Consider the following 25,298-nt stretch of genomic DNA (forward strand, 5'->3'; position numbering starts at 1 on the left):
CTCCTCTTGAATTCGGTCCCGGTAGTATTATATCAACCATGTTGGAACCGGTACCCAACCATAACATTGAGTTGCGTTCCGCATGGTGAGCAATGAGCATTTGTTTTCTGGCCTATGGTATTTTCTCCCAACGTCTATGCACTTGAACATACCAGCTAGATGCCCACATGGCCTTCAGTGTCTTTATGTCTTATCAACGGGCCCGTCTGTTCAGATGCCCTGGGTGTAGTCATGGCTTGCTTACAGCCCTTACTTCAGTGTGTCTTTCTTCATAATACGATGAGTTCTGTTGCTGTGAACGATGAGAATTGTGCGGTGTTCCCTGGAAGAAGGAACAGCAGCTCACCGGAAAGTAAAGACATCTTTGACCTGGATCAGCCCACAGGGAGACCTTCTATTCTGCGGCAGTCTCAAGCAGAGAACCTGCCCAACAAAACTGTAGCGAAGGGAGTAAAGGTAAAGAATTCACTCAAGCAGGGAGTTCATAATCCTGACATTATTTATATGAATACACATTTGTATTGCGATAAAATACTTTATACTTCCATGTACTTGCCACATTGCTTATTTTACTTGTATGACTACAACATTACTCTTGTGTTGATAGGTTTGTTTCCAGACTCCAAGAAGAGACCCTGTCACCAAGAGAATTGTTTCCCCCACAAAGTCTCTCAAGCTGACGTGCCTGGATGAGTGCATGAAAGCCATGGAGTCCTTACAGTTGCAAAGCACAGCGTAAGTACTAAGGTTTCTGATATCGCACTTTAAAGGTCTCCTATGTTATACATTTGTTGAAATCTTTTACAAATAAACAAGCGAAAGAGGATAGGTTTGAAGCCAAAAGGCGTATAGAGCAACCTACCCCTAAACAAACAAAAAATCAACAATCAACAAAAACCGTTCCCGAAAAGAACATTAAGCCATGACATAGGAAAATCTATACTTAATCTGCAATACCCGAGTTTCATGGTAGAGAAAACAGATTCTACATGTAGGTTAAATTTGACTAAGATTCTAGAACCCTGTTTTTAAACATCTTTTTAAACTTAATACCCTTTTTTTTTTTTTATCCGGTAGATTGTTCCAGAGTTTCACTCCTTTAACTGACACAGACATACTTTTAAGTGTGGTTCGAGCTCTAGGCTGTTTGAAATTGAGTGCTCTTCTTAAATTATACCTCACCTCTCGTTCTTTAAACATTTGTAAGTTACTTGGCAGGTGATAACTTATAGCTTTAAAAACTATCTCTAGAGCGGCCGGGTAGTGCAGCAGATTAAGCGTCTGCCTACCACCACAGAGACAGTGGGATCGAATCCAGCTGTGGTGCTTCCGGGTTGGCCGACCGTCCATACTAACACAATTGGCAGTGTTAGAGGGTGGGAAACCCTCTATCTCTGCTGTTTTAAGGTCAACTAGAACTTTAATGCCCTCAGTTCAAAAAACAGTGTGTGTAGGATGGAGATAACTAACATTGTTCACAACCCTTATTGCCTTTTTCTGTAAGATAATAATAGGATTCAATAGAGTGCAATAAATGATTTTATTGAAAAAATAATAATCGTGTGAGAATCATGATCTCAATTCTTGGAGAGAAAAATCGTGATTCACATTTTAGCAAGAATCGCCCAGCCCTACTACTCTTAGTACATTTTCATTTCATTATTTTTTAAAGCATCTTCATGGTTTAATGCAAACATAATGTTGCAGGCACTATTATAATCATCATATTGGCGTGACTATGCATCAAAGGGTTACATCAAGCATTTTTGTGCTTTAGAGAAAATATCGCGATATGTATCGTGATTTAGCCAAAAAATTGCGCGATATCCTTTAGAGGCCATATCATCCAGCCCTATGATAACGTTACGTTTAGTTTTAGCATTTGCATTTGCACTCGTTATGGAAAAGTGCAAATTTAACGAGAACTGGCTCGACAACCCAGTGTTTGCATCATGGTTAGTCCCAGTCAAAGACTATTACGAGGCCCGCTGCAAACTCTGCAAAAAGTACTTGGTACTGTATTGAAGTGCTGTTTAATGACAATACATTTTAATCTAATCTGTTCTAATGGAGGAAGTGGCAGCAAAACCCCTGAAGAGAGCGACGTAGAAAGAGGGATGGCAGTCTGCCAGTGAGGCAGTGTTAATTTTGGCAGCTATTTTAGTTTTAGTCTGTCATGTGTCAAATACTCCTTTTCCGTTTTACCTTCATTTATTTTTCGTTTAGTCAGTTTTAGTCAACTACAGGTCTGAGAATTTTAGTCTTAGTCAGTGTTCGATTTTGTCTTTTTTGTTTTTGTCTAGATTTAGTCGCAGAAAACTGATTTCTGTCTAGTTTTCGCTAATCAAAAAAAGGCATTTTATATTGTAAATAATGCAATTCTATTTATTAAGTATAGTCTAGCCAAAACCCTATCAGCTGATTCACAATAAGTTCAGTAGAAGGCTAGAAGCCCAATAGTAACCAAACATTCCTTGAAATGGTCAATAGATTCAGACATGGAATGGAACATATTCTGATTTAAAATCCTTTTTTTTATTTTTTTTTACCAACAAAGCAACATTAGGATAGTGTAAATACACAGTACACACTGATTGCAATTCTCACTGGGACCTACTGTACAAATTTCACACACTCATTCCCTTTTGTCCGTCGAGTACAACCGTAGATCGCTGACGTCACTTTAACCTTTAAACGGCGGCCTCCATCAGAGCATTTGGCTAACAACATTAGCTTAGCGAACCTGCCGCGTGAATACTTTCGGCAGCCAACATGCCCTTCCGCGTTGCTCTGATTGGCCGAGCGCGAGCGAGCCGCGACGCGCTCCTCAGCCAGGCAGCAATACTAAACTCTGCTTAAGCAATTTATTTATTTATTGATTACGCCGTAACGAATCATTAAAAAATACCGTTAACTGGAATATGTTGTTTCTTTACACATATGTTGGATTATGTAATTGGTTTGTCATGACAAACTAATAAAAAATCGCGAATTAACCGGTGGCTACAACAACACACTGTTATGGTTTGTAACCGACCCCAATCGCACAACACAAGACAGGTATGAGAGTAAGCCAAGAACGGGTATTTATTGAAAACAATCAGAAAAAAAAGGCACTGTCCCTTTAAGGGAGAACACCAATACTGGAGAAACAAGAAAAGGGAAAGGCCCAGTGCCTTTAAGAGGCGAGCTGGCTAAGGGGAAGGCAAAGGGAAGGCTAAAGGAAACAGGGCCGGGGCAAGGGACAAGGCAGGAACAGGGAGGAACTAGGAGGAACTGGACAGGGAGGACTAGGAGGACTAGAGAGGGGAGACAGGGACAGAGGCCCGCGGAGGCGGGCTGGGGACAGGGAGGACTGGGAGGACTAGAGTGGGGAAAACAGGGAACAGAGACCCGCGGAGGCGGGCTGGGGAGTGGGAGGACTGGGAGGACTAGATAGGGAGGACTAGGAGGACTAGGGAAAAACAGGGTAAGGCCTTGGAACAGGGCGAGGGCTGGAGCTGCATACTGGGACAGAGAAAACAGGGTAAGGCCTAGGAAAAAGCATTAATGAAGTTGCTGCACTGCAGCTTCTCCCGGGATGGTAGACTGGGGAAGCAGGTGGGAACATCAGAGCCGCTCTGCAGACTTCTCTCGGCAGATCTCCGAGGTGGGTAAACGGAACCGAGAGGGAGAGAGGGAGTGGGTTAACTCAGTGCAGTTGGAACAGAGCAGGTGACAGGAGAGGTGACTTGTAACCAAAAACAGAGTTATCCAAGTGAGAGAATCTTCGGTGTATATACACACTGTGAGTAAACGTCCCAAACACAAATCCACGTGATGAATATCTTCGGTGTGTAAACACACAGTGAGTCAACGTCCCAAACACAAAACCACGTGATAAATATCTTCGGTGTGAAATGAAAACAATGAAAACAATCCAAAAAAGGCTAAAACGCTGGGTGAGTGACTGTCTAATAAAAAGCTGGAAATCTTCAGTGTTTTATAAACACACGAAAAACGGAATTGGATCAAAGACAGTCATAAAAAAACTCACCCAGGCGTTGTGCGTAAAGAGCGTTGGAACAGAACGGGGCGAGAGCGTCGCCACCGGGGAACCGGTTGTCCAAGCGGAGGTCAGAGTGGTGCGCGACTGCTTGGAGTGCGCGCCGGTACAGAGGACGCATCTGGAGTGCGTCTGCGCGGAAGAGCGTGCCAGGCTCGGAGGTCTGGATGGTGCGCGTCTGGAGTGACGAGCGCATCTGCTGCGTGGAGGTCTGGATGCGCGCCTGGTTGGAAGCTGCGCGGAGGTCTGGATGCGCGCCTGGAGTGACGAGCGCATCTGCTGCGTGGAGGTCTGGATGCGCGCCTGGTTGGAAGCTGCGCGGAGGTCTGGATGAGCGTCAGGACGTCTGCTGCGCGGGGGTCTGAAGTGGAACACTGGGAAGCCTCCCGTGGAAGTCTAGAGAGCGCAGTCCAGTGTCTACCTCAGGCAACGGCGACAGGAGGCGAAGGCTGGAGCGCATGTCACGCCGGAGATGAAAACAGCATAAACAGACAGAGGACCTCCCGAAGGAGTCCTGGTGATAGAGAATATGATACCGAATGAAACGGCATGTTACGGCACGACCCGAAGAGGAACAGAGGGGAAGAGCCAGGTACTTAAAGCCCAAAGGGGTGCTAATTAGAATACACATCAGGTGCGGGAGGTAATTGATAATCGAACTAGAAGTGAGAGTTCGGCACCAGACCAATCAAACACATAATGACAGGTAGTACAAGGGTGTGACTGCTGAGAGCAAACGAGAGTAACGAACGCGAGGGTGGGGGCTAGTGAGGTGAGTGAGAAGGGAATTCCTTAACAGTAGGCTTAAAGGAACAGAGAGAGTAGGTGAGCAGCGGACAAAACCTCACACACACAGTAACTACATGCATCATTGTTTACAATGAACGGTGGGGGGGGGGGGGGGGGCGGTTAGGTGGTCGAGCGGAGATTGCGTGGCAGCAAAACCCCTGAAGAGAGCGACGTAGAAAGAGGGATGGCAGTCTGCCAGTGAGGCAGTGTTAATTTTGGCAGCTATTTTAGTTTTAGTCTGTCATGTGTCAAATACTCCTTTTCCGTTTTACCTTCATTCACCTTCATTTATTTTTCGTTTAGTCAGTTTTAGTCAACTACAGGTCTGAGAATTTTAGTCTTAGTCAGTGTTCGATTTTGTCTTTTTTGTTTTTGTCTAGATTTAGTCGCAGAAAACTGATTTCTGTCTAGTTTTCGCTAATCAAAAAAAGGCATTTTATATTGTAAATAATGCAATTCTATTTATTAAGTATAGTCTAGCCAAAACCCTATCAGCTGATTCACAATAAGTTCAGTAGAAGGCTAGAAGCCCAATAGTAACCAAACATTCCTTGAAATGGTCAATAGATTCAGACATGGAATGGAACATATTCTGATTTAAAATCCTTTTTTTAATTTTTTTTTACCAACAAAGCAACATTAGGATAGTGTAAATACACAGTACACACTGATTGCAATTCTCACTGGGACCTACTGTACAAATTTCACACACTCATTCCCTTTTGTCCGTCGAGTACAACCGTAGATCGCTGACGTCACTTTAACCTTTAAACGGCGGCCTCCATCAGAGCATTCGGCTAACAACATTAGCTTAGCGAACCTGCCGCGTGAATACTTTCGGCAGCCAACATGCCCTTCCGCGTTGCTCTGATTGGCCGAGCGCGAGCGAGCCGCGACGCGCTCCTCAGCCAGGCAGCAATACTAAACTCCGCTTAAGCAATTTATTTATTTATTGATTACGCCGTAACGAATCATTAAAAAATACCGTTAACTGGAATATGTTGTTTCTTTACACATATGTTGGATTATGTAATTGGTTTGTCATGACAAACTAATAAAAAATCGCGAATTAACCGGTGGCTACAACAACACACAGTAACTACATGCATCATTGTTTACAATGAACGGTGGGGGGGGGGGGGGGGGGGGGCGGTTAGGTGGTCGAGCGGAGATTGCGTTCGTCACCAGCCCCGGAGCTCCGGGATTGTCACCAGCTTGGCTGGCCGTCTGCACTAATACAATTGGCTGTATTAGAGGGTGGGAGAAGCTGGCGGGGTGGGTCCGGGTCGTTGTAAACAGCGACTCCTACAGTTCGGTCGGGGCGCCTGCTAAGCGCGGATAGGACTCGAGGGGGATAGTGTGGTCCTCCCACACGCTACGCCCTCTCGATGAGAATCCGCGCTGCCAGGTGAAAAGAAGCGGTGATTGGCTGGACGTGTGTCGGAGGAAGCACGTGGTAGCCTCCACTCTCCCAGATGATCTGACTGTGGGGGGTAAGTGCGCAGCGACCAGGAAGGGACTGGGAATTGGCATACGACTAACATTGGGATGGGAGAAAAAAATCGGAGGAAAAATGGAGGGGGAAAAAGACCAATAAAATAAAAAAAATAAATAAAATGAACGGTGGGGCTGCTCAAAAGGACTGGACACGGACGCGTTAAACGGCAATCAATTAATTTAATATAACAGTCCGGTTCTGTGTGTTTGTGTCTGTAGATTGTTGGTGAACAACTAACTTTAGGTTAGTCCTTTCGAGCAGCCCCACCGTTCATTGTAAACAATGATGCATGTAGTTACTGTGTGTTGTTGTAGCCACCGGTTAATTCGCGATTTTTATTGGTTTGTGACGGGTTGGTTTGCTATAAACATCAAATATGTAGTTATGATATTGCATACTTATAAAAAAAAAATTTAAAGAAGTTTTTTTTTACAAACCGCTTGAATCATAGCCACGTTAATAATGCTTGTAATAAACCAAACCGTTTGTAAATCCGTCAATATTTCAGCGAGTTATGAGTATTTTTGTCTGTGCAGCTCACTCACTCTCACTCAAGGCTAACTGGAGCAAGATGGCGGCGGTTCAGTGACGTCGCTCTCCATTGGCCGACAGCGCGGGCAAGCTATCTAGTGTTCTATATATATCTATGGGGGGAACAACCAGGATTTCACTGTCTGCGACAGAGTTGGAGAACTATCTGACTCTCTCCCTCACGCGGACACACACACACAATGGACCCGTGCTGCCGCTTGTGATTGGTGGAGGCGGGACCAGGCGATACAACTGATTGACAGCGGAGGCGGCGAATGGAATGGCAGACGGCACTCAGATGCAGAATAACAGCCAGGCAGTGAGCCAGGTAGTGAGGGACTCGGGAGAGATCAGAGAACGAAAGTCAATTAACGTTGATGTCAAGATGGACAGTGGAAGAAAGAGAAAGGGTGGAGGAGAGAGGGATAAAACAAAGAAAAAGAAAGGCCCTTACAGGAGAGAGTGGTTAACTGTATTATAATAGTAAATAGAAAAATGTGTTGTGCTCTTGCTTTTTTCTTTTTGAAGGTGGAGAGAGTAGCATTGCTAGTGCCACAACAGTTTTATTTGAGGTCCATAACAGTACATTGTACTAAGCAATTGTTGGCTCATTAGTTTGTGATTCACGTGCACTAAAATTCACCAGAATGCAGGAAATTAAGTCTTTGTAACAAAAAAATCCTGGTGGGGGACCCCCAGACCCCCCGCTTAAAAAGTGGCCTGATTGGGGCTATATTTCGCACTATATCTCCCGGTATGAATTATTTCCCCAGTCCGGCCCTGCTCGCAGCTCCATAGCAGCCAGGCTAATTTGGACCACCAAGCACTGCTTAACCTGTTCCACCCCAGGTGAAAATCCGCATAAAATGTATACCTAGGTAAATGGAATATTGCTCCACTTCTACAAGGGCTATTTGCATATTCTTGGTATCTAGGTACATCTATGGACCTCAGTGAATGTATTCAGTGTCAGAAATATTGTGTCTTTTACTAGGCTTGCTTAAATTGTGATGAAACAAAGGAAAATATGAATTATGATTTTTCTTTGCATCTTTAACAGTGAATAACACCATGATAATAATGACCAAACTTAAAAAAAAAACTGCCACTGACCTCGTTCAGTACCCTCTTGAGAGCATGTGTACAAAAGATCTAAGGAAATTAATAAATGGAAGATGATAAAACCAAAGGTTCTGTAGATGCAGTACTGAATTCTCCCATCCGGACCAATGCAATTTGAAATATTATTATAGAATATATGCTTATACATTACCTTTATTATAGCCAATTCGCACATTTATATATATATACATATAGTATCTTTCAAATGCCCGAGTTCAATTTGGATTTAGTATCACCAGGCGTGCATAATAACGGATGATGATATCTACTGTAATTTACTGTAGTTTTTTTTTTCCCGCACAGTGCAACCATTTTGAAACTAATTTCAGATCTAATTGTTCCTACATGCTAACAATAGGGAGGAGAAACTAACTGCGTTTCAATATTTGTCAAACGTTACCTTTTGTGGCTTATCGTGAATTATTATCGTTATTGATATATTCATAATTCAACTCTGAACTTTGAACCCCCATAGAACTTGAAGGGAAATGTAGTTCGGAAAAATTGCAACGCTGATCCACAGCTATACATGCCCTCAACAAAATGGCCACAAAAAAACTACAATTCCCATGGTTCAACATTTTCAAAATGGTCGCAGTCTCGGATTATACTTCAGCAAAACGAGAAGGTAAAACGATATGACACTTTTAACCTATTGCTAAACTAACGTATTGATGATAATATACATTCTACATGCTTTTGTGACATGTTAGTGATCTTAATACTTGAAAACGTTTGATTTTAAAATCGCAAATTTATTGCATCACTCATAAAAATATGAATATATGATCATAATGTCAAAAGGGGTCGGTACCGACCCCGTGGGGGGGAACTAACTGGTTAAAAGCTCTGGGTGGGTCCGAAATATATCGGATATAAATTTCAAAGGTACCCAGCGTTCAATTAGGGTTTCATACACACCCGCGGCGGGGTTTGAAAGCTCGGAGTTGCTAATAATCATTTTTATAAAACGAGAGTACTCACAGAGCGAGCCTTGGCAAAATGGCTTCTTCTACTGATTTTGTGACATGCCTGGTGCGTCCAGCAATCACTGCACTCTCTATCGGTCCCTGTTGGTCATTACCTATAGGCCATTACAGGGTAGATCTGCTGAGTGCGTCTCCTGTGTATTGTTGTAATGACCAACAGGGACAGATTGCGCAGTGATTGCTGGACGCACCAGCCATTTTGCAAAGGCTCGCTCTGTGTACCACTCGTTTTATAAAAATGATTTAAAATGTTTATTAGCAACTCCGAGCTTTCAAACCCCGCCGTGGGTGTGTATGAAACCCTAATTGAATGCTGGGTACCTTTGAAATTTATAACTGATATATTTCGGACCCACCCCAAGCTTTTGAGCAGTGTTTGGTGGTCCAAAGTAGGGCTGTCTTAAATGCTTCGAAGCTTCGTTCGATGGCACAAGCTTCGAACATAAAAAAATAAAAACTATTACATTTTTTTTTTCAAAATTTCTTTAGCTTTTTGTGTGTGCGCACATGGGGCCATTGGGTGGGGCCGGGGGACAAATACACTGGAGGAAAGTAACCCAGCTCAGCACTGCCCAAATTATGTCATCACTATTGCCTGTTTGAAGGATATCATCCTCAAACACATATACACCTACATGCCTTGTAGAATTCCACACATAAGAAAGAAAGATACTGGGATGAATAAACAAAATAGGAAATAAAATGTAGAAATGTATGCAATACATAAATAAATATGAATCTCCATATATGAAATAGAACATTTAGATAAGGTGCTACTGAGATGTTTTGGTGAGTTTTGTTTTTTTGTGGAAGTAGCCCTTCTTAAAAATGCATGAACATTCACTGATAATTGGTCTGTAGTCGAGTCTACAAGGTCTACATTGCCGGACCATGTAGAATCCGGACCTTGTAGACTGACATAATTCTGTGCATAGTTTAGTCTACACAGGCCATATTTCAAATAATCAAAATCTTACTTCATTCATCTTAAACATTCTTGATTTGGGGGATTGGTAGTTCCCATGAAATCTGAAGTTGTTCAAACGACAACAGCGATCCACCTTGAATTAAATCACACAGCCGAGTGAAACCTTGTTCACGAAAGGGGCTACTTAATTCATTAATCCAATCCACTTTATTTATAGAGCACATTTAAAAACAACAAAGTTTACCAAAGTGCTGTACAAGTCCCACAACATAAGATAAAAAAAATTATATATATAAAAAATCTCTCTCGAAGCTTCGAATTAAAATTGAAGCTCGGCCCCAAAGCTTCGAAGGTCAGCCCTACAAATTTGCCTGGCTGCTATGGAGCTGCGAGTGACTGCGGATTCAAAAGCCCCTGGCTTGCACATTGCAGTCACGGAAGGGGCTAGGTTATTGGTGTAAGCTGTAGTCAAGAGAGACCTGGGACACTGTTTTTAGCCTTGCGTTGCTTGGCTTTTAGTGGGCCATAAACGGTGCGGAGCGCTATAGATTAGCCGGAAATGCTGAAATAATAACGTGAATTCTAAAAGTTATAATTATTTTGTCTCTTGTTTTAGTCAACATAAATTAAGATAATTTGTCATGGTTTTTGTAAAGTCAATTTTTGTGTCCTCGGATGTAGTAAACTATAATGCATAAATAATTTAGTCACGTTAGTGTCACATGATCTACATTAACGTGACATCTTGTCGGGGGAGGGGGGGGCTTCGTTGACTACCATATTTAGTAATTATTTCCGTTGACGAAATTAACACTGCAGTGAGGTGACTTCTGACATGAGAGACGGAGAGGGACGGCAGTCTGCCAGCGCGGTGACTTCTGACATGAGAGAGAGAGAGAGAGAGAGAGAGAAGAGTAGAGAGAGAGAGAGGGATGGCAGTCTGCCAGCGAGGTGACTTCTGACATGAGGGAGAGCGACGGAGAGAGGGACGGCAGTCTGCCAGCGAGGTGACTTCTGACATGAGGGAGAGAAGAGTGGAGAGAGAAGGAGACAGAGATATTTATGTTTGTCACCCTTTTGTTTCATCCAATCCAGTTATTCCTTTATGTTTTAATAAACATCTTTGGACCAATGTGTCCCTAAACTTAAACTAATTGGTGTCGTTGATTTTTGCCAGTTATTGTGAAATTGGTATTTGATTTCATTCCGAGTGGCATTAAAAAGCCTTAAATCTGACTGGGCTAAACCTGCCGATACCCTGACACAGGAATTGTGTAAAATTGTCCAAAAAGTGATTTTATTTACTTTCCATGGGAACAAAAGAATATATAATAATTGTTAATGAATGGATTCTCCTGTATCTTTGCAGAGCATTGCCTCAGGATGGTGTGGAGCTTGTTGATGGGCCACCATCAGGTAAATAATCTAAATTCTTCTGTTGCATTGCTTACTTTGGTTTTATGGCTGCTGTGCAATGAAACGCAAAGTAAAATCTTTAATTCCTCTACAGAGGTGTCCTCCTACCCCAATGATGACGACATGCCCATACAGAGCCATGGTGGCTATCAGCTGGATTTTGACAACCTTGATGCAATCAATCCATTTGGGGAGTCTAGTAAGATGGTCCTCTCCCCAGCAAAGCCCGCTGTTCAAGATCTGCCTACAGGACAAAATGAGCCTCAAGCCAGTGACTCATTTACTCCCGAGAAGATCTTTGAGGAGCCTGCCAAGACAGAAATGACACTGGACGAGACTCTGCCATTCAGCCCCTCAGTGGAAAATTCCCTTGCCGATATGTCCACAGACATACCCTCCACAGATAGCAGTGTGGTCACAGTGGCCAAGAACCCAGCAGCTGAATCATCCTCTACCATAACTGATGAGGAACCATCTGCTGCCACATGTTTGAGCCTTGATCGAGATGAAGCTTCAGCCAATACCCGCTCTGTGGAGGACGCTCCTCTGCCAACCAAAGGCGCCTACAGTTTTGATTTTGACGACCTTGCCTCAATCGACCCTTTTCAAACTGGTGGCTCAAAAATGCAGAATTCTCCTGCGCTTGGGAGGAAACTGCAGAGTGATGATACGCCTGTTAAAGAGTCTGAGATGAAGCAAATGGAACCTGCAGATATTGTAAAGGTACCGGAGGCATTTGAAGAGCTACCCTCCACAGATGGCAGTGTGGTCACAGTGGCCAAGAACCCAGCAGCTGAATCATCCTATACCATAACTGATGAAGAACCATCTGCTGCCACATGTTTGAGCCTCGATCGAGACGAAACTTCAGCCAATGCCTCCTCTGTGGACGACACTACTTTGCCAGCCAGAGGCGCCTACAGTTTTGATGACGACCTCAACTCAATCAACCCTTTTCAAACTGGTGGCTCAAAGATTCTGGTTTCTCTTGAATCACAATCATCTTCCACCATAGCTGACAAAGAACCATCTGCTGCCACATGTTTGAGCCTTGATCGAGACGAAGCTTCAGCCAATACCCTCTCTGTGGAGGACGCTCCTCTGCCAGCCAAAGGCGCCTACAGTTTTGATTTTGACGACCTTGACTCAATCGACCCCTTTCAAACTGGTGGCTCAAAAATGCAGGATTCTCCTGCGCTTGGGAGGAAACTGCAGAGTTATGATAAGCCTGTTAAAGAGTCTGAGATGAAGCAAATGGAATCTGCAGATATTGTAAAGGTACCGGAGGCATTTGAAGAGGCACCCTCCACAGATTGCAGTGTGGTCACAGTGGCCAAGAACCCAGCAGCTGAATCATCCTCTACCATAACTGATGAAGAACCATCTGCTGCCACATGTTTGAGCCTTGATCGAGACGAAGCTTCAGCCAATACCCTCTCTGTGGAGGACGCTCCTCTGCCAGCCAAAGGCGCCTACAGTTTTGATTTTGACAACCTCGCCTCAATCGACCCTTTTCAAACTGGTGGCTCAAAAATGCAGAATTCTCCTGCGCTTGGGAGGAAACTGCAGAGTGATGATAAGCCTGTTAAAGAGTCTGAGATGAAGCAGATGCAATCTGCAGATATTGTAAAGGTACCGGAGGCATCTGCAGATATTGTAAAGGTACCGGAGGCATTTGAAGAGGCACCCATCCTGCCTGAGATCAAGCCTGTAGCTGCCGTGGCCCCCATTCTCAACGACGCCACTAAGCCTGCAGATGCTCAATCCACGTCTCAACCTACTGCTGCCCCTCCCAAGGATGGCCCGGTCAAACTAGAGTTCAATTTTGACGATGGCGGCGAGGTCAGGCGTAAGCCTCCACCCAAGAAGTTCGGCAAAAGACCACCTGGCCTAAAACCTACAGAGAAAAAGGTGGTACCTGTAGAGAAGGACAGTCTACCTTTAAAAGAATCTGCTGCCAAGCCTGCACCTGATCATGTTGATGAAGTACCACCTCCCAAGCGTTCCTACACATTTGACTTGGACAAGTTTGATGACCCAAACTTCAATCCCCTTGGAACAGGTGCAAAAATGACTAACTCTAAGTGCCGTGTGAAATCCAATCCTGCAGGCAACACTGCTCCTGTTCCAGTCAAGGAGGCTGCTGCTCCTGAGCAAATGCCAAAACCTGTGGAGCATGAAACACCATCTTCAATGTGGTATGTTAGCGTTTTGCTAGTTTATTTGTAAATGTCAAGTTTGATTGTCAGACCCATGGAAGCTTTTTCACCTAAAATTGTCAATATTGTTTTATTTTGCTCTTCTGTTTTCTGTATCAGTGGAGATTCTGTCTCGAAGACCAATGGACCCAACCCTGCTGCCTTGAAACAAGTAATGGAGATTTACCTATCCCAAGCCCTGCCCTCCTTTCTTGATCCTCCAATCACAACTGTTGCTTCCCTCGGACAAACAAAGCACACTCCTACACAGAGTTGGAATGACTAACCGGTGCTACCATTACTCTTATTATTTTTCCTTAACATATTGAATAATATTATATTATTGGTCCCCCCCATATTTTGTCTGTATAAAATAGGAACAAAAATGTGTTGTTTATTCACTGTCCATGGAAACGACAATAAAAGCAGCTATAAAGGTATGGTTTCCTTAACACATCCCACGCCGGAAACGGCTTACGACGTGTTTCAAGTTCATGCAAATTCTACCATTCCACGGCAGAATATTAAATTTTTTTGCCATGTTATTCATAATTCCCTCACGGAGCCTGGTCTGATGCAGTGGGAGCTGCAACGCTTCAATACTGCCGCCTGGTGGATGATCGGCGAGTTACCAAACCGGAAATGGACGAGTTGATCTCGGTGCGTCTGGGAAATGCGTCCGGCACTCGCATATTGTCGCGGGACTCTAGACACACACCGTGTATATAGATCGCTGCCATAACTCAATAATCGACATGATTTGGGCATGTATTATTATACAAACCGGAAATGGATCGACTCGATCGCCGTCAAATAAGTGGGATCTTTTTGCTACAGTCTCATCGCCCAACGGTAAGAGGACGCTGACGTCATTTTCAAGGCGATAGTACATTTCTTTGTTTACAAACCAACTGATCAATAAATCAACCCATACTACATAAAGCATTTACTGATGATCACAGACTTATAAACGACCCCCCCCCCCCCCCGTTCATCCGCGTATGATTAGTCATAACGTTTAGGATCGTATTCAGTTGGATTTTTTAATATATAAACTGCAATCGATAATCTATATTATGCGTTTAGGCCTATAATTAGCGTTCCAGGAATTACTGCAGAAAACGATAAAAACATGTTTATATTCTAGACTGTATTTTCGTATGAATGAAAAAGTATAACGTTCCCACATCCTGAACGATAGATAATCGATGTTGAATGGGCCATAGTAATGTCAATTTAGCAATACAATTTAAAAAGTTATAGCCCTGCAAAGGTGAACATCTCCATAGATTTAGAGTGGTGGCAGAGAGTGGTATAAGATGCTCAAATTGCGTGGCAGATAATGTGTTAAGCAGAAAATACATGGCACTATAGTCCGTTTACTTTTCTGATAACTAAATCACTGCATAACTCACATTTTCAGACGAGCTTAAGCGATGTATACATACACCCAATTTTGGTACAAAAATAAACCCTGATTTGGTAAAAATGTCTGCTCCCTTGGGCAGAGGTGTTTGCGAGGCTCTGACGAGTATAAACAAAGTTGTTTGTCTGAGGGAAGCAGCAGTTGTGATTGCAGGATCAAGAGGGCAGGGTTTGATAAGTTTTGCATTTTATGTTTCCCATTTCCTCTTCACACATTTGATCTCATTGTAGAGCAAGACGTCAGAGGATCAGGAGGTCAAGGCAGTCACCAGCCATGCTCTGGGATCTCAACCTGAACTTGAGCAGCCTGTGCGGAGTACTCCGGAACCACCTGAATTGGGCCAACTTGAACAGAATGGCCTGTCGGAACTCAACGAAGAGTTTGTTCCTGGTGCCATGTGTAAGTCGGATGGCTGCACATTTTGCACATCTAATGTTGTAGTGAAACAGGGAAAATCTGAGGTGGCATTATTAGATGCAGGACAAGGGTTCTTTGTATTATATGAATTTCTGTCCCGTTGAAAAGCTACCGTACTTTTCGCACTATAAGCCGCACCTGAATATAAGCCGCAGCAGCTAAATTGAATGATGTGTACATATATAAGCCGCACTGGACTATAAGCCGCAGGTGTTTTAATGTTTAATTACCATATCTAATTAGCATTGGGACACAATACTGTCGGACAAATAACAAGAATTAACTCATTTACAAGTTGTATTACGTTTAGCAAATAAGGGAACAGATAAATAACATTTCAATGCAGTCAAAAAAGCAATATTTAGATTTTTACATTTTCGAGTTTGGTCACGTCGAGTCACATATAAGCCGCACCGTTATATAAGCCGCAGGGTCGAAAAATGGGGGGGGGGGGGAAGGTGCGGCTTATAGTCCGAAAATTACGGTACTTATTTCAAAACTACTTAAAAGTGCAAAGGTTTAGACTGAATACAAGTTGCATCTTCAGTTCTCATTTTTGGTTAAAATGGCTACCGGTTCAAAAGTCTCACTAGATGTATTCAAAATACTGCACCTCCTACGTTGTTTAAAAAAAATATTCCATTTACTTCCATAGGTTCTAGTAATAATGGGTAATATAACTTTTGAATGAATTAATGTGTCAGTGCAGCTTAGTAAATTATCAATGGGATGGACTTTAAAAATAATCCTCAGCTTTCTCTTTTAAATCATCTCCATGACTTCAATGACAACATTTTAAAGGGGAATGCTATTCATGAAGAATTCACATATCGCTGCTGTCGGGACAAAACCTCATAACTCCAAAAACCCAACTTTTCAGCAGATGAAAAAAACGAACACAGATTTGAGGGTGAATAGAGTTAAGAGGTTTAGACAGATGATCGGTTTAATGCTTTCCCATTGTTTAAACTTTGTAAAACCCACACACACATATGGAGGATGATCTACGGAGTTGATTTATATAATAATGGAATTATGAGGTTTTGTCCCGACAGCAGCGATATGGTACTCGTATAGCCTGGGATTGTCCGATCATCGGTATTTGTGAACATGAACTCCTTTCTCCCAAGACTCCAGTCTGTAATGCCATACTGATGTACAGCCTGCGGCTACTCCATTTACAGTGAATGGAACTGGCTTTCTTGATTCATAGAATGTCTGAACTTTTGAACATCCAAATGAGCTTTACATTATTGGTGCTGACGTATCAACTTTTCTTCCCCCCAGTCATGTCCAATGACTTTGATGGGTGGCAGATCGACTACCTGGAGCAGTTTGGCTCCAGCAATGTGAGTAATGCCTTATGTATTTCATTTTCAAACAATCCCCCAATTAGTTTGATGCCACAATATGATGTCTTATTTGTTTGAATACCTCAACTTCTCTTTCCAGTTCAAGGAGTCTGTACTGAGGAAGCAATCTCTGTACCTTAGGTTTGACCCCCTCCTGAAAGAGAGCCCTTCGAAGGCTGGAGGCCTTGCTGCTCAGAACCACCACCCTCGCCCCTCCATTGCCCCGTTTGCTTCACGGTGTGTTACATTTCTCGTTTCCAAATTGTATACCCTGATTGCTGCTGTCAATGGAACAAAATGCCAAATGTGTTCTGCTTTGAATGTCCTGCATGGTTGGCTTGCCAGTGTAACCATAACCTGATGTTATTACCCTCTTTAGTTTGGAAGCTCAACAGACCGGCGCGAAGCAGGCAACACATGGACCTCAAAAGAATGACTTTAAGCTTTTGGATTTAGTAAGTTGCCTTGGTTCACCACAATTGATCAGTGGTAGTTAAGCCAACATGAAACATTCATTAACTGCAAAGCTTTTGAATCAATAACTGGTAATGTTAAACATTCAAATGTGTTTTGTTTAGACTGTGAATCCCCGTGTACAGAATCCTCCAATGCTTCAGAATCTGGTCCATTCATTCCCTCAGCCAGAAAATGCAGAGGGTGCGATTATTGAAGTGTTAAAATACAGTCAGAAAGACATGGATGCAGCCATCGCCAAGGTCCAGGCAGAGGTACGTTGGTCATGTATTCACCAAATTTTAACGGCAAAACTATATCAAAACATCCATTTACAAATGTGGTAAATATTGACGTTGAATTTCATAAATAATATGTGTGAATAATTAGAGAGTCATAATGTAGGAGAGACAGACATTCCACACCAACCCCCTCTCATGAGAAGGCTGCTTACCCAAATGGTATGTGGGAGAACAGTTACAGGTCACAAAGCCCCCACTCAAACTGACTGTATGTAAATGCTGATTACATGCTGAAGAGTCATGGATCTATTAATCAACTGTTTAGTATCAAAAGAGTAAACCATAATATTAGAAATAAGGTTTGAAGGGTGATTACACTCTTGTTAAAGAAGTCATCACAGCTACTCTGTCAACAAGCAGAGTGGGTTTTCAGTGCTAAATAGGGATGGATACAGGGGTGACAGGGAGCCATTCTCCACCCCCCACTATAGAATTCTGGTTAGTACTGTATGGTAATATGGCCCAAAGGGTCAAAGCGTATTCACACCACCCCACCAGAGGACATCACACCAGCCCCCACCCATGGGACAAGACCCAACAGGAACACACAGAAGATCAAGGAGGTGGGGGCAGCCGCCCCCCCCCCCCCTAGAGAAACCCAGAGGTAGGGGCTGCCAGCCCCCACAGGAGACCGCCCACAGAAGACGCCTGATTGGACCAACTGTATTAGTAAAATGTACTATTATTGGCTAGAAATTATAGTATATAAGGGGACACAAAATGGTAGTTCAGGAGCCCGGACCAAACCAACCCCAGGGGTCTGCGGCTCCACCCCTCCACCATCGAGAGACTGCTGTGCTGTTTGCATTTTATGTGAGTAAATACATGGGAAACACCATTTGTTGTTTAAGTTTAGTGTAATCCTTAATATCTGAAACCAGATTTACTCATGTATAATGTGTGCAGTATGGTCAATGTATGTTCAAATTATGTTACCAAGTGACTGTTTCTGTACATATTGGGGTTTGATTATGCAAACCTGATTGTGATTTCTGTACACAGACAGCCCTGTTAATGTTTTCTGATAATCTTTTGTCTTATTCACCTTGGCCTCTGGCGCAAATAAATGTTGAATTGGACTACAGTTCATGGTTTGTCTGGCTACACGTTTAATTCTTCATCTGCTTTAAGTCAGATGAAGAGATCAACAATTCTATCAATATGATCCCTTTCTCCTCCTTCCAGATAAGCAATCTCATTGTACTGTACTACAATAACCTTAGATTATTGTAGGGTTCTGTGGGAATTTACTACAGAAATGGTGCCGTTCTTCCCACCCTGTTGTATCCCCCCCTGAAGAGGTGCGGTGAGGTCTCTGGGCCTTGCTGTGTGTTGGGGACGTACGGGGAAAAGAGCTGGGGGTTGCTGCGTTTGAAGTTATAGACAAGGGGCTTGTTGTCTGAAATGGAGGAGAGAGGGACAGGATGAAGGTTGGTTGTGTACGCCACTTGTTGGGACCCACGGTGAATATGGCCTTTTGCATGCAGGGATGGGGGAGCGGTGACTTAGGTTAGGATGCCCGGGGGTATGAGGATCGCGCTTGTTGTGCAGTGAACATGCAAACGTGGGCTTTTTATGTTTGTGTGTTTGTTCAGACACAGGAGGCCGTTCCCGGCCTATGCGGGCCACGGGGGTTGAGTCTCGTATGGAATATACTTTATGAACTATACGGGGGGGTTGCACCAAGATGAGGCATCATGTAATGTGAAGACGTATTGGAGGGGCACAGACTATCTGATTATTGGCAATGGTATTAGCGTCGCATGACGGCAGATGAAAGGCTTTTCTGGCTAGGAAGCGCGGTAAATCTGGTGTGTACGACAGGGGCGCGTTCTGAGTATATAAATTCCCTAAAAATTATTCTCAGAAAGAGGGCGCGAGTAATGGTTGATTAAGATTTGATTGTTCTGAATGGAAGGAGAGCTGTGTATAGGAAGGGCTCTGTTGCGATTTAGAACATGCAAATCAGGTATGGTACAGATGCGTGGGAACCTTCATGATCGGGGAACTTGGTCTGTGCGATTACAGGATTAACACGTAGTAATTAATAGAAGGTAGGGGTGCCGGCGTGTTCAAGAGGCTCAATAATAGAATGGTTTGCTGGCTGATCGCGTGATAGACAGGACGTGTCTGCGGGAACCTATTCGGCCGAATTAAATGAAGATGTGTGTTCGTCCTTAGGCATAGAATCGAATTGGGTCCGGAGATCCCTTTTTAATCTTGAGCGAAACCGGCGTGTTGATTGAATTACGTACGCTGTAGTAATGAATAAGTACTTAGAAAACATTTGGTTAAGATGACTGATAAAGTACTTAGTGGAAATTACATTCAGTAATGATTGTATGGGGGTACTATGGCTATGGTTAGGAATGATTGAGGAAACGTAGAAGCTTGTTGTTGTATTGTTATGATATTTTAATGACCAACGAACATAGGTCTGGTGCGAGTCATACTGGTGATTGGGGCTAGCTAGCTTAGCTCTGTGGAAAAGTCCGCGGTGAAACTGGGGACGTTACGATGGCGTTATGAGAGAATTGATTAAACACTGTGGCGGCGATTGCAGGTAAGAAGCGAATCGAGGCGTAGGGTGGAGAGATTGTGGCCGTTTTGAGGGTTATTATTGATGCGGTAGCGATTGTGTATGATATTAAGAAGTTGCTGCTTGATGACGTCATGGTGTTGAAGAGAGTGTGTAACGTTCGCGGTACTATGGAGCGAGGCGGAGAGAAGGGTAGGAGAGATGATTCGTGTTGGACTATGTGTGCGGCGTTGGTTGGAGTGAATGTTTAAAAAATTATTTTCTTTTAAAGTGGTTGGTTATTTTAAGGTTGTGTGAATTGTTTATGGTTGGATTGGTACTGGGCGGATTGCGTGGATGAACGGATCTTGAAAGGCACGGCTCCCGTGAGGGCATTGAACGTCGCATTAGAGCTGGCTAAGCTAGTTAGCTTGCGTGCCGTTGTTTTGTGGAGTTTGCGAGCGACATATGTTACGTTTCGAGTTTTGAGAATGATGTTTGGGAAGAGTTAGAGAACGTGGTGGATGTCGTGGCAGTGTGTTGTGTTGAAACAAGGCGTTTATGATATTAGTTATGCTTTGCCGTAATACATCGTCCGGGGAGCACCTTTGGCTACTGCGCATGCGCGGTACAACGTGGATTGGGTCTAATTCATTCGTGGTAATTCGCTCAGGGGCCAGTAATAACGGGTAAGGGTATATTCTGCATTTTGTAAAATGGTTGTGTTTGTATATTGTGCATTCTAGTGGATATTCTGCATTTTGTAAAGTGGTTGTGCTTGTATGTTGTGTATTGTGCATTCTGTGTGATTGTAGACAGTGTTCTGGGAGTGGGTTTGGTGGTATTATTGCGAATTGTGTAGGGGTAGCATGTGATAGGACGGCGGTTAAAATAGGATTAGATGAGTTAGGATACATGCCCTTAACTTACACTGGGATTCATAAACCAGATACACATAGTACTTGTAATAAATGGGCAATAAATATGTTACACAGGGGGTGTCTTATCCAAGGGGGTGGCATATCGCTTGCGTCATATTTTGAGTAATACATCTACATTACTTTCACATGTCGCCTGTATACAGGGCTAGGTGTTTCCAGAATATTCTGTTTACAGTTATGAGACTTAGCATGATTGGAACTTAACTGATAATAATGTTTAATTTCTAATAGGTGGTGGTTGATAGAAATGCTTGTGTGTGTGTTGTGCATGTACAAATGTGATTTTAAAATCTGTATAGAATGGTAATTATTTTTAGGTGCTTGTATGAGGTAAATCTTTAATACACTGTTAATATGTTGACACAAGCCTCCGACTTGTAGGAGATTATAATTTATTGATAGAGGCTTGCTGTCTGTGTCAGAAAACAATGTTATTAATGCAATGACAATTTAATGATATGATTGTGTTGACAGTAGTTGAGATAATACTAGGTGAAATTGCAAATATGTGCTACTTAACCTCTGGGGGGAAGGGATTTAGCCTCCCCTGGAGGCAGTAGGAATGTGTGTTTTATTCAAACCTGGGGGGGCGGCTTGCCCCCAGGGTGAGGTGTATGAAATGATTAACCTTTTGATGAAGTTGCAGGGGGCCTGCATATGGTGGTAGCGCCTGTTATTTATGATCGCTGTTACAGCTCATGAGAGGGACCTCGAATAGATCTTTACAGCAGGAAGGGGATTACGTTGTATGCCCAAGGGGGGTCGAGATGGGCAGCTGTTGCTTACAATGGCTGTTCTTTTTATGACAGGATGGCGAAGCAGGCCTGGTAAGATTAGATGCAACAGGAGAGAGGTCAGAGGTGAAGATAGGCGAGAACAGTTGGAGAAGTGTGATAACAGATGACCGGCTATTTTTACAACAAAGGACAGGGAGTGGTTGTAAGGGGCCGGGGGCCAGATAGTGACAGGAGGTGCAGACAGGAAAGCTGATGCAGAACACAGCTGATGGAGGAGTGAGCACAGTAATTGAATTAGGATAGCCAGTTCAGATGAGGTTAATTACATTGGAGGGCTACCTATTTGATTAGAAGGATTAGCTTTAGGCTCTCAGGACACTGGGTATGTTTTGAGGTCTATCGCTGAGGGGGTTCCCAGACTTCCTCTGGATGTGAGGAGTAGAAAATACAGTGAGAACTGTATGGTAGTAAAGTGTGTACTGGATTAGCCTGAGGTTGAGAGCAGAAAAATTGAGAGCAGAAAAGTTGAGAGCAGAAGAACTAACATTGTTTGTCTGTCTGTTGGTTGATTAACGAGTGTATGAGGGAGTGTTTGAAAGTATTTGTTTATGATATGTGTAATATATGTTGAAAGCGATGGTGTTTGCAGATCAGTGACTGTGGAAGATTGAGATGTTGTCTGTTTTTGTCTATGTCCTTTTGAAGGAGTTTATTTTATTACTTTCATTTGATTTGATTTCTTTTGAATGTTTTGTATGGATGAGGTATTGAATTTAGATTTTTAGATTTCTTTTCTATTTTTAATCTATGATTGTGTGGCCTGAATGGGTGTGAATGTAGAGGGTGACTGTGCAGGCTTGAAAGGTGTCAAAATCACAATGACAGGGGTGATGAGGTTTAGATGTAGGGTTTTAGATTTATTTTATTTTCTTTTTAAATAACTATTGAGGTGGTCTACATGTGAGGTCTGTTGGAATGTTTTTTTTGATTATTTGCCTTTTGTTTCTTATATTCTCATCTGTCATGGTCTGAGTGAGTGGAGAAGGCTGGAGGCTGGAGGAAGTGGCGTCGAAACGTCAAGTCGACAAGAGCTAAGTGGTCCCATCACGTTTGCATAATGATTAACATTTGGCTTCTCTTGAGAATATTTGACATGTTATGTAAAGAAATTTGTTTTGTGTTTTGTTCCCTCGCAGGTTTCAGTCGAGGGGGAGGACGGACCGTCACAGGTAGAGGAATCATGGAAGATGTGTAGGAATACATTTCATTAGATTATGACACAATGGTGTGAACCCGTTCAGTAATTTCCTGTGGGAGATTGTTGGATTGTGAAAAGAGGTCGCTTGTGGACGCTGGCCCCTCCTTCAAACTAGCCCCGAGAACAGCGGCCAGAGGTTTGGGACAAACCGCCAGGCTGACAGAGTCGTCTGTAGATCCAAGGAAATACAGTCATGGGTCAAAATGTGACGAGGTCACAGGCCTACAAACAGTGGCTACAGCTGAGGCTGGCCAGCATGGGGTGGAGGGGGGGCGAAAACGGTCAGAGGCTGTGCAAGAAGTTGAGCAAGGGCCTCTGTGGGATGTGGTGTTTGATTGGTATGTTGAACGGGAGGTGACTGAACGGTAACAACTGGTATAGATTATGACACAACGCAGGAGTACTAAACACATGCACATAGGTAGAATATTAGGTGTAGATTATGGCCAAAATGAGGTGGTGAAAAAAAAAAATTCCTTGAGTGATGCTCCGCCTTCCCTGCCCGACTGTGCGCCGAGGTGGTAGGTATTATGTCCATGTTATGGTCATAAAGGGGGGTGGATAGGTGAGAAGACCAACTGAAGGATTATGCAAATGTGATTGTGCTGTCTTGGAAAAGGAATTAACAGGAGAAAAAAGCAAATTAATGTAAAAATGAAAATATTATGAATACTAATTTCTGTGTCTTCCCCAGATCTTATGAAAGAATGTGGAATCAAAAGTGCTGTAACTTAAGAAAAATGGGTTTTTAAAAATTGTGTTTTATTTAAAGGTATAATGATTAGATTAAATTGTTTTATTGTTTTCAACAAACCCAAAAGTTGTTGTTTAGAAAGTAGGCCTTTGGCTATGAGCCATGAGGAGCAAAAGCTAATTGATGATATGTACCAAAGAAAAATGGAAAAAGAAAAAATGGAAAAATATGAAGAAATGAATTAAAATTTTGGAAAAAAATTTTTTTTATTATTTAAATGTATGGTTAGTATGTATAGAAAATCAAGTCAATATATCATATGTGACGATAAGAATCGTCAAAGTGGGGAAATGTGGTAAATATTGACGTTGAATTTCATAAATAATATGTGTGAATAATTAGAGAGTCATAATGTAGGAGAGACAGACATTCCACACCAACCCCCTCTCATGAGAAGGCTGCTTACCCAAATGGTATGTGGGAGAACAGTTACAGGTCACAAAGCCCCCACTCAAACTAACTGTATGTAAATGCTGATTACATGCTGAAGAGTCATGGATCTATTAATCAACTGTTTAGTATCAAAAGAGTAAACCATAATATTAGAAATAAGGTTTGAAGGGTGATTACACTCTTGTTAAAGAAGTCATCACAGCTACTCTGTCAACAAGCAGAGTGGGTTTTCAGTGCTAAATAGGGATGGATACAGGGGTGACAGGGAGCCATTCTCCACCCCCCACTATAGAATTCTGGTTAGTACTGTATGGTAATATGGCCCAAAGGGTCAAAGCGTATTCACACCACCCCACCAGAGGACATCACACCAGCCCCCACCCGTGGGACAAGACCCAACAGGAACACACAGAAGATCAAGGAGGTGGGGGCAGCCGGCCCCCCCCCCTAGAGAAACCCAGAGGTAGGGGCTGCCAGCCCCCACAGGAGACCGCCCACAGAAGACGCCTGATTGGACCAACTGTATTAGTAAAATGTACTATTATTGGCTAGAAATTATAGTATATAAGGGGACACAAAATGGTAGTTCAGGAGCCCGGACCAAACCAACCCCAGGGGTCTGCGGCTCCACCCCTCCACCATCGAGAGACTGCTGTGCTGTTTGCATTTTATGTGAGTAAATACATGGGAAACACCATTTGTTGTTTAAGTTTAGTGTAATCCTTAATATCTGAAACCAGATTTACTCATGTATAATGTGTGCAGTATGGTCAATGTATGTTCAAATTATGTTACCAAGTGACTGTTTCTGTACATATTGGGGTTTGATTATGCAAACCTGATTGTGATTTCTGTACACAGACAGCCCTGTTAATGTTTTCTGATAATCTTTTGTCTTATTCACCTTGGCCTCTGGCGCAAATAAATGTTGAATTGGACTATAGTTCATGGTTTGTCTGGCTACACGTTTAATTCTTCATCTGCTTTAAGTCAGATGAAGAGATCAACAATTCTATCAATATGATCCCTTTCTCCTCCTTCCAGATAAGCAATCTCATTGTACTGTACTACAATAACCTTAGATTATTGTAGGGTTCTGTGGGAATTTACTACACAAACTAAAATACTTTTTTTGTGCAGTACAGTATATTCCAAGTCATTTATCCAGTCGTATGATCGGTACCCATTTTATCAAAAAACGTGCTAACTAAAACATTTCCGGTTAAACACA

The 25,298-nt window shown here is 42.9% G+C and overlaps 1 protein-coding gene across 1 annotated transcript in view; it reads left to right on the plus strand.

Annotated features, from left to right (window-relative positions):
* Window positions 1-279: 279 nt before the first annotated feature.
* Window positions 280-25,298, plus strand: part of LOC311223306 (uncharacterized protein) — a gene marked incomplete at both ends in the record, with an annotated part of 45,039 nt that continues 20,020 nt past the window's right edge. The window contains 10 exons of the mRNA XM_084308098.1: window positions 280-456; window positions 608-735; window positions 11,272-11,318; window positions 11,413-13,516; window positions 13,637-13,688; window positions 15,173-15,341; window positions 16,647-16,708; window positions 16,812-16,948; window positions 17,091-17,166; window positions 17,311-17,439. Of these exons, the coding sequence (XP_084164224.1) occupies window positions 280-456; window positions 608-735; window positions 11,272-11,318; window positions 11,413-13,516; window positions 13,637-13,688; window positions 15,173-15,341; window positions 16,647-16,708; window positions 16,812-16,948; window positions 17,091-17,166; window positions 17,311-17,439 (3,081 nt within the window). The remainder of the gene's footprint in view (window positions 457-607; window positions 736-11,271; window positions 11,319-11,412; window positions 13,517-13,636; window positions 13,689-15,172; window positions 15,342-16,646; window positions 16,709-16,811; window positions 16,949-17,090; window positions 17,167-17,310; window positions 17,440-25,298) is intronic.

This window comes from Notolepis coatsorum, assembly GCF_963971535.1.
Source record: "Notolepis coatsorum genome assembly, chromosome: 2".
Taxonomy (NCBI): domain Eukaryota; kingdom Metazoa; phylum Chordata; class Actinopteri; order Aulopiformes; family Paralepididae; genus Notolepis; species Notolepis coatsorum.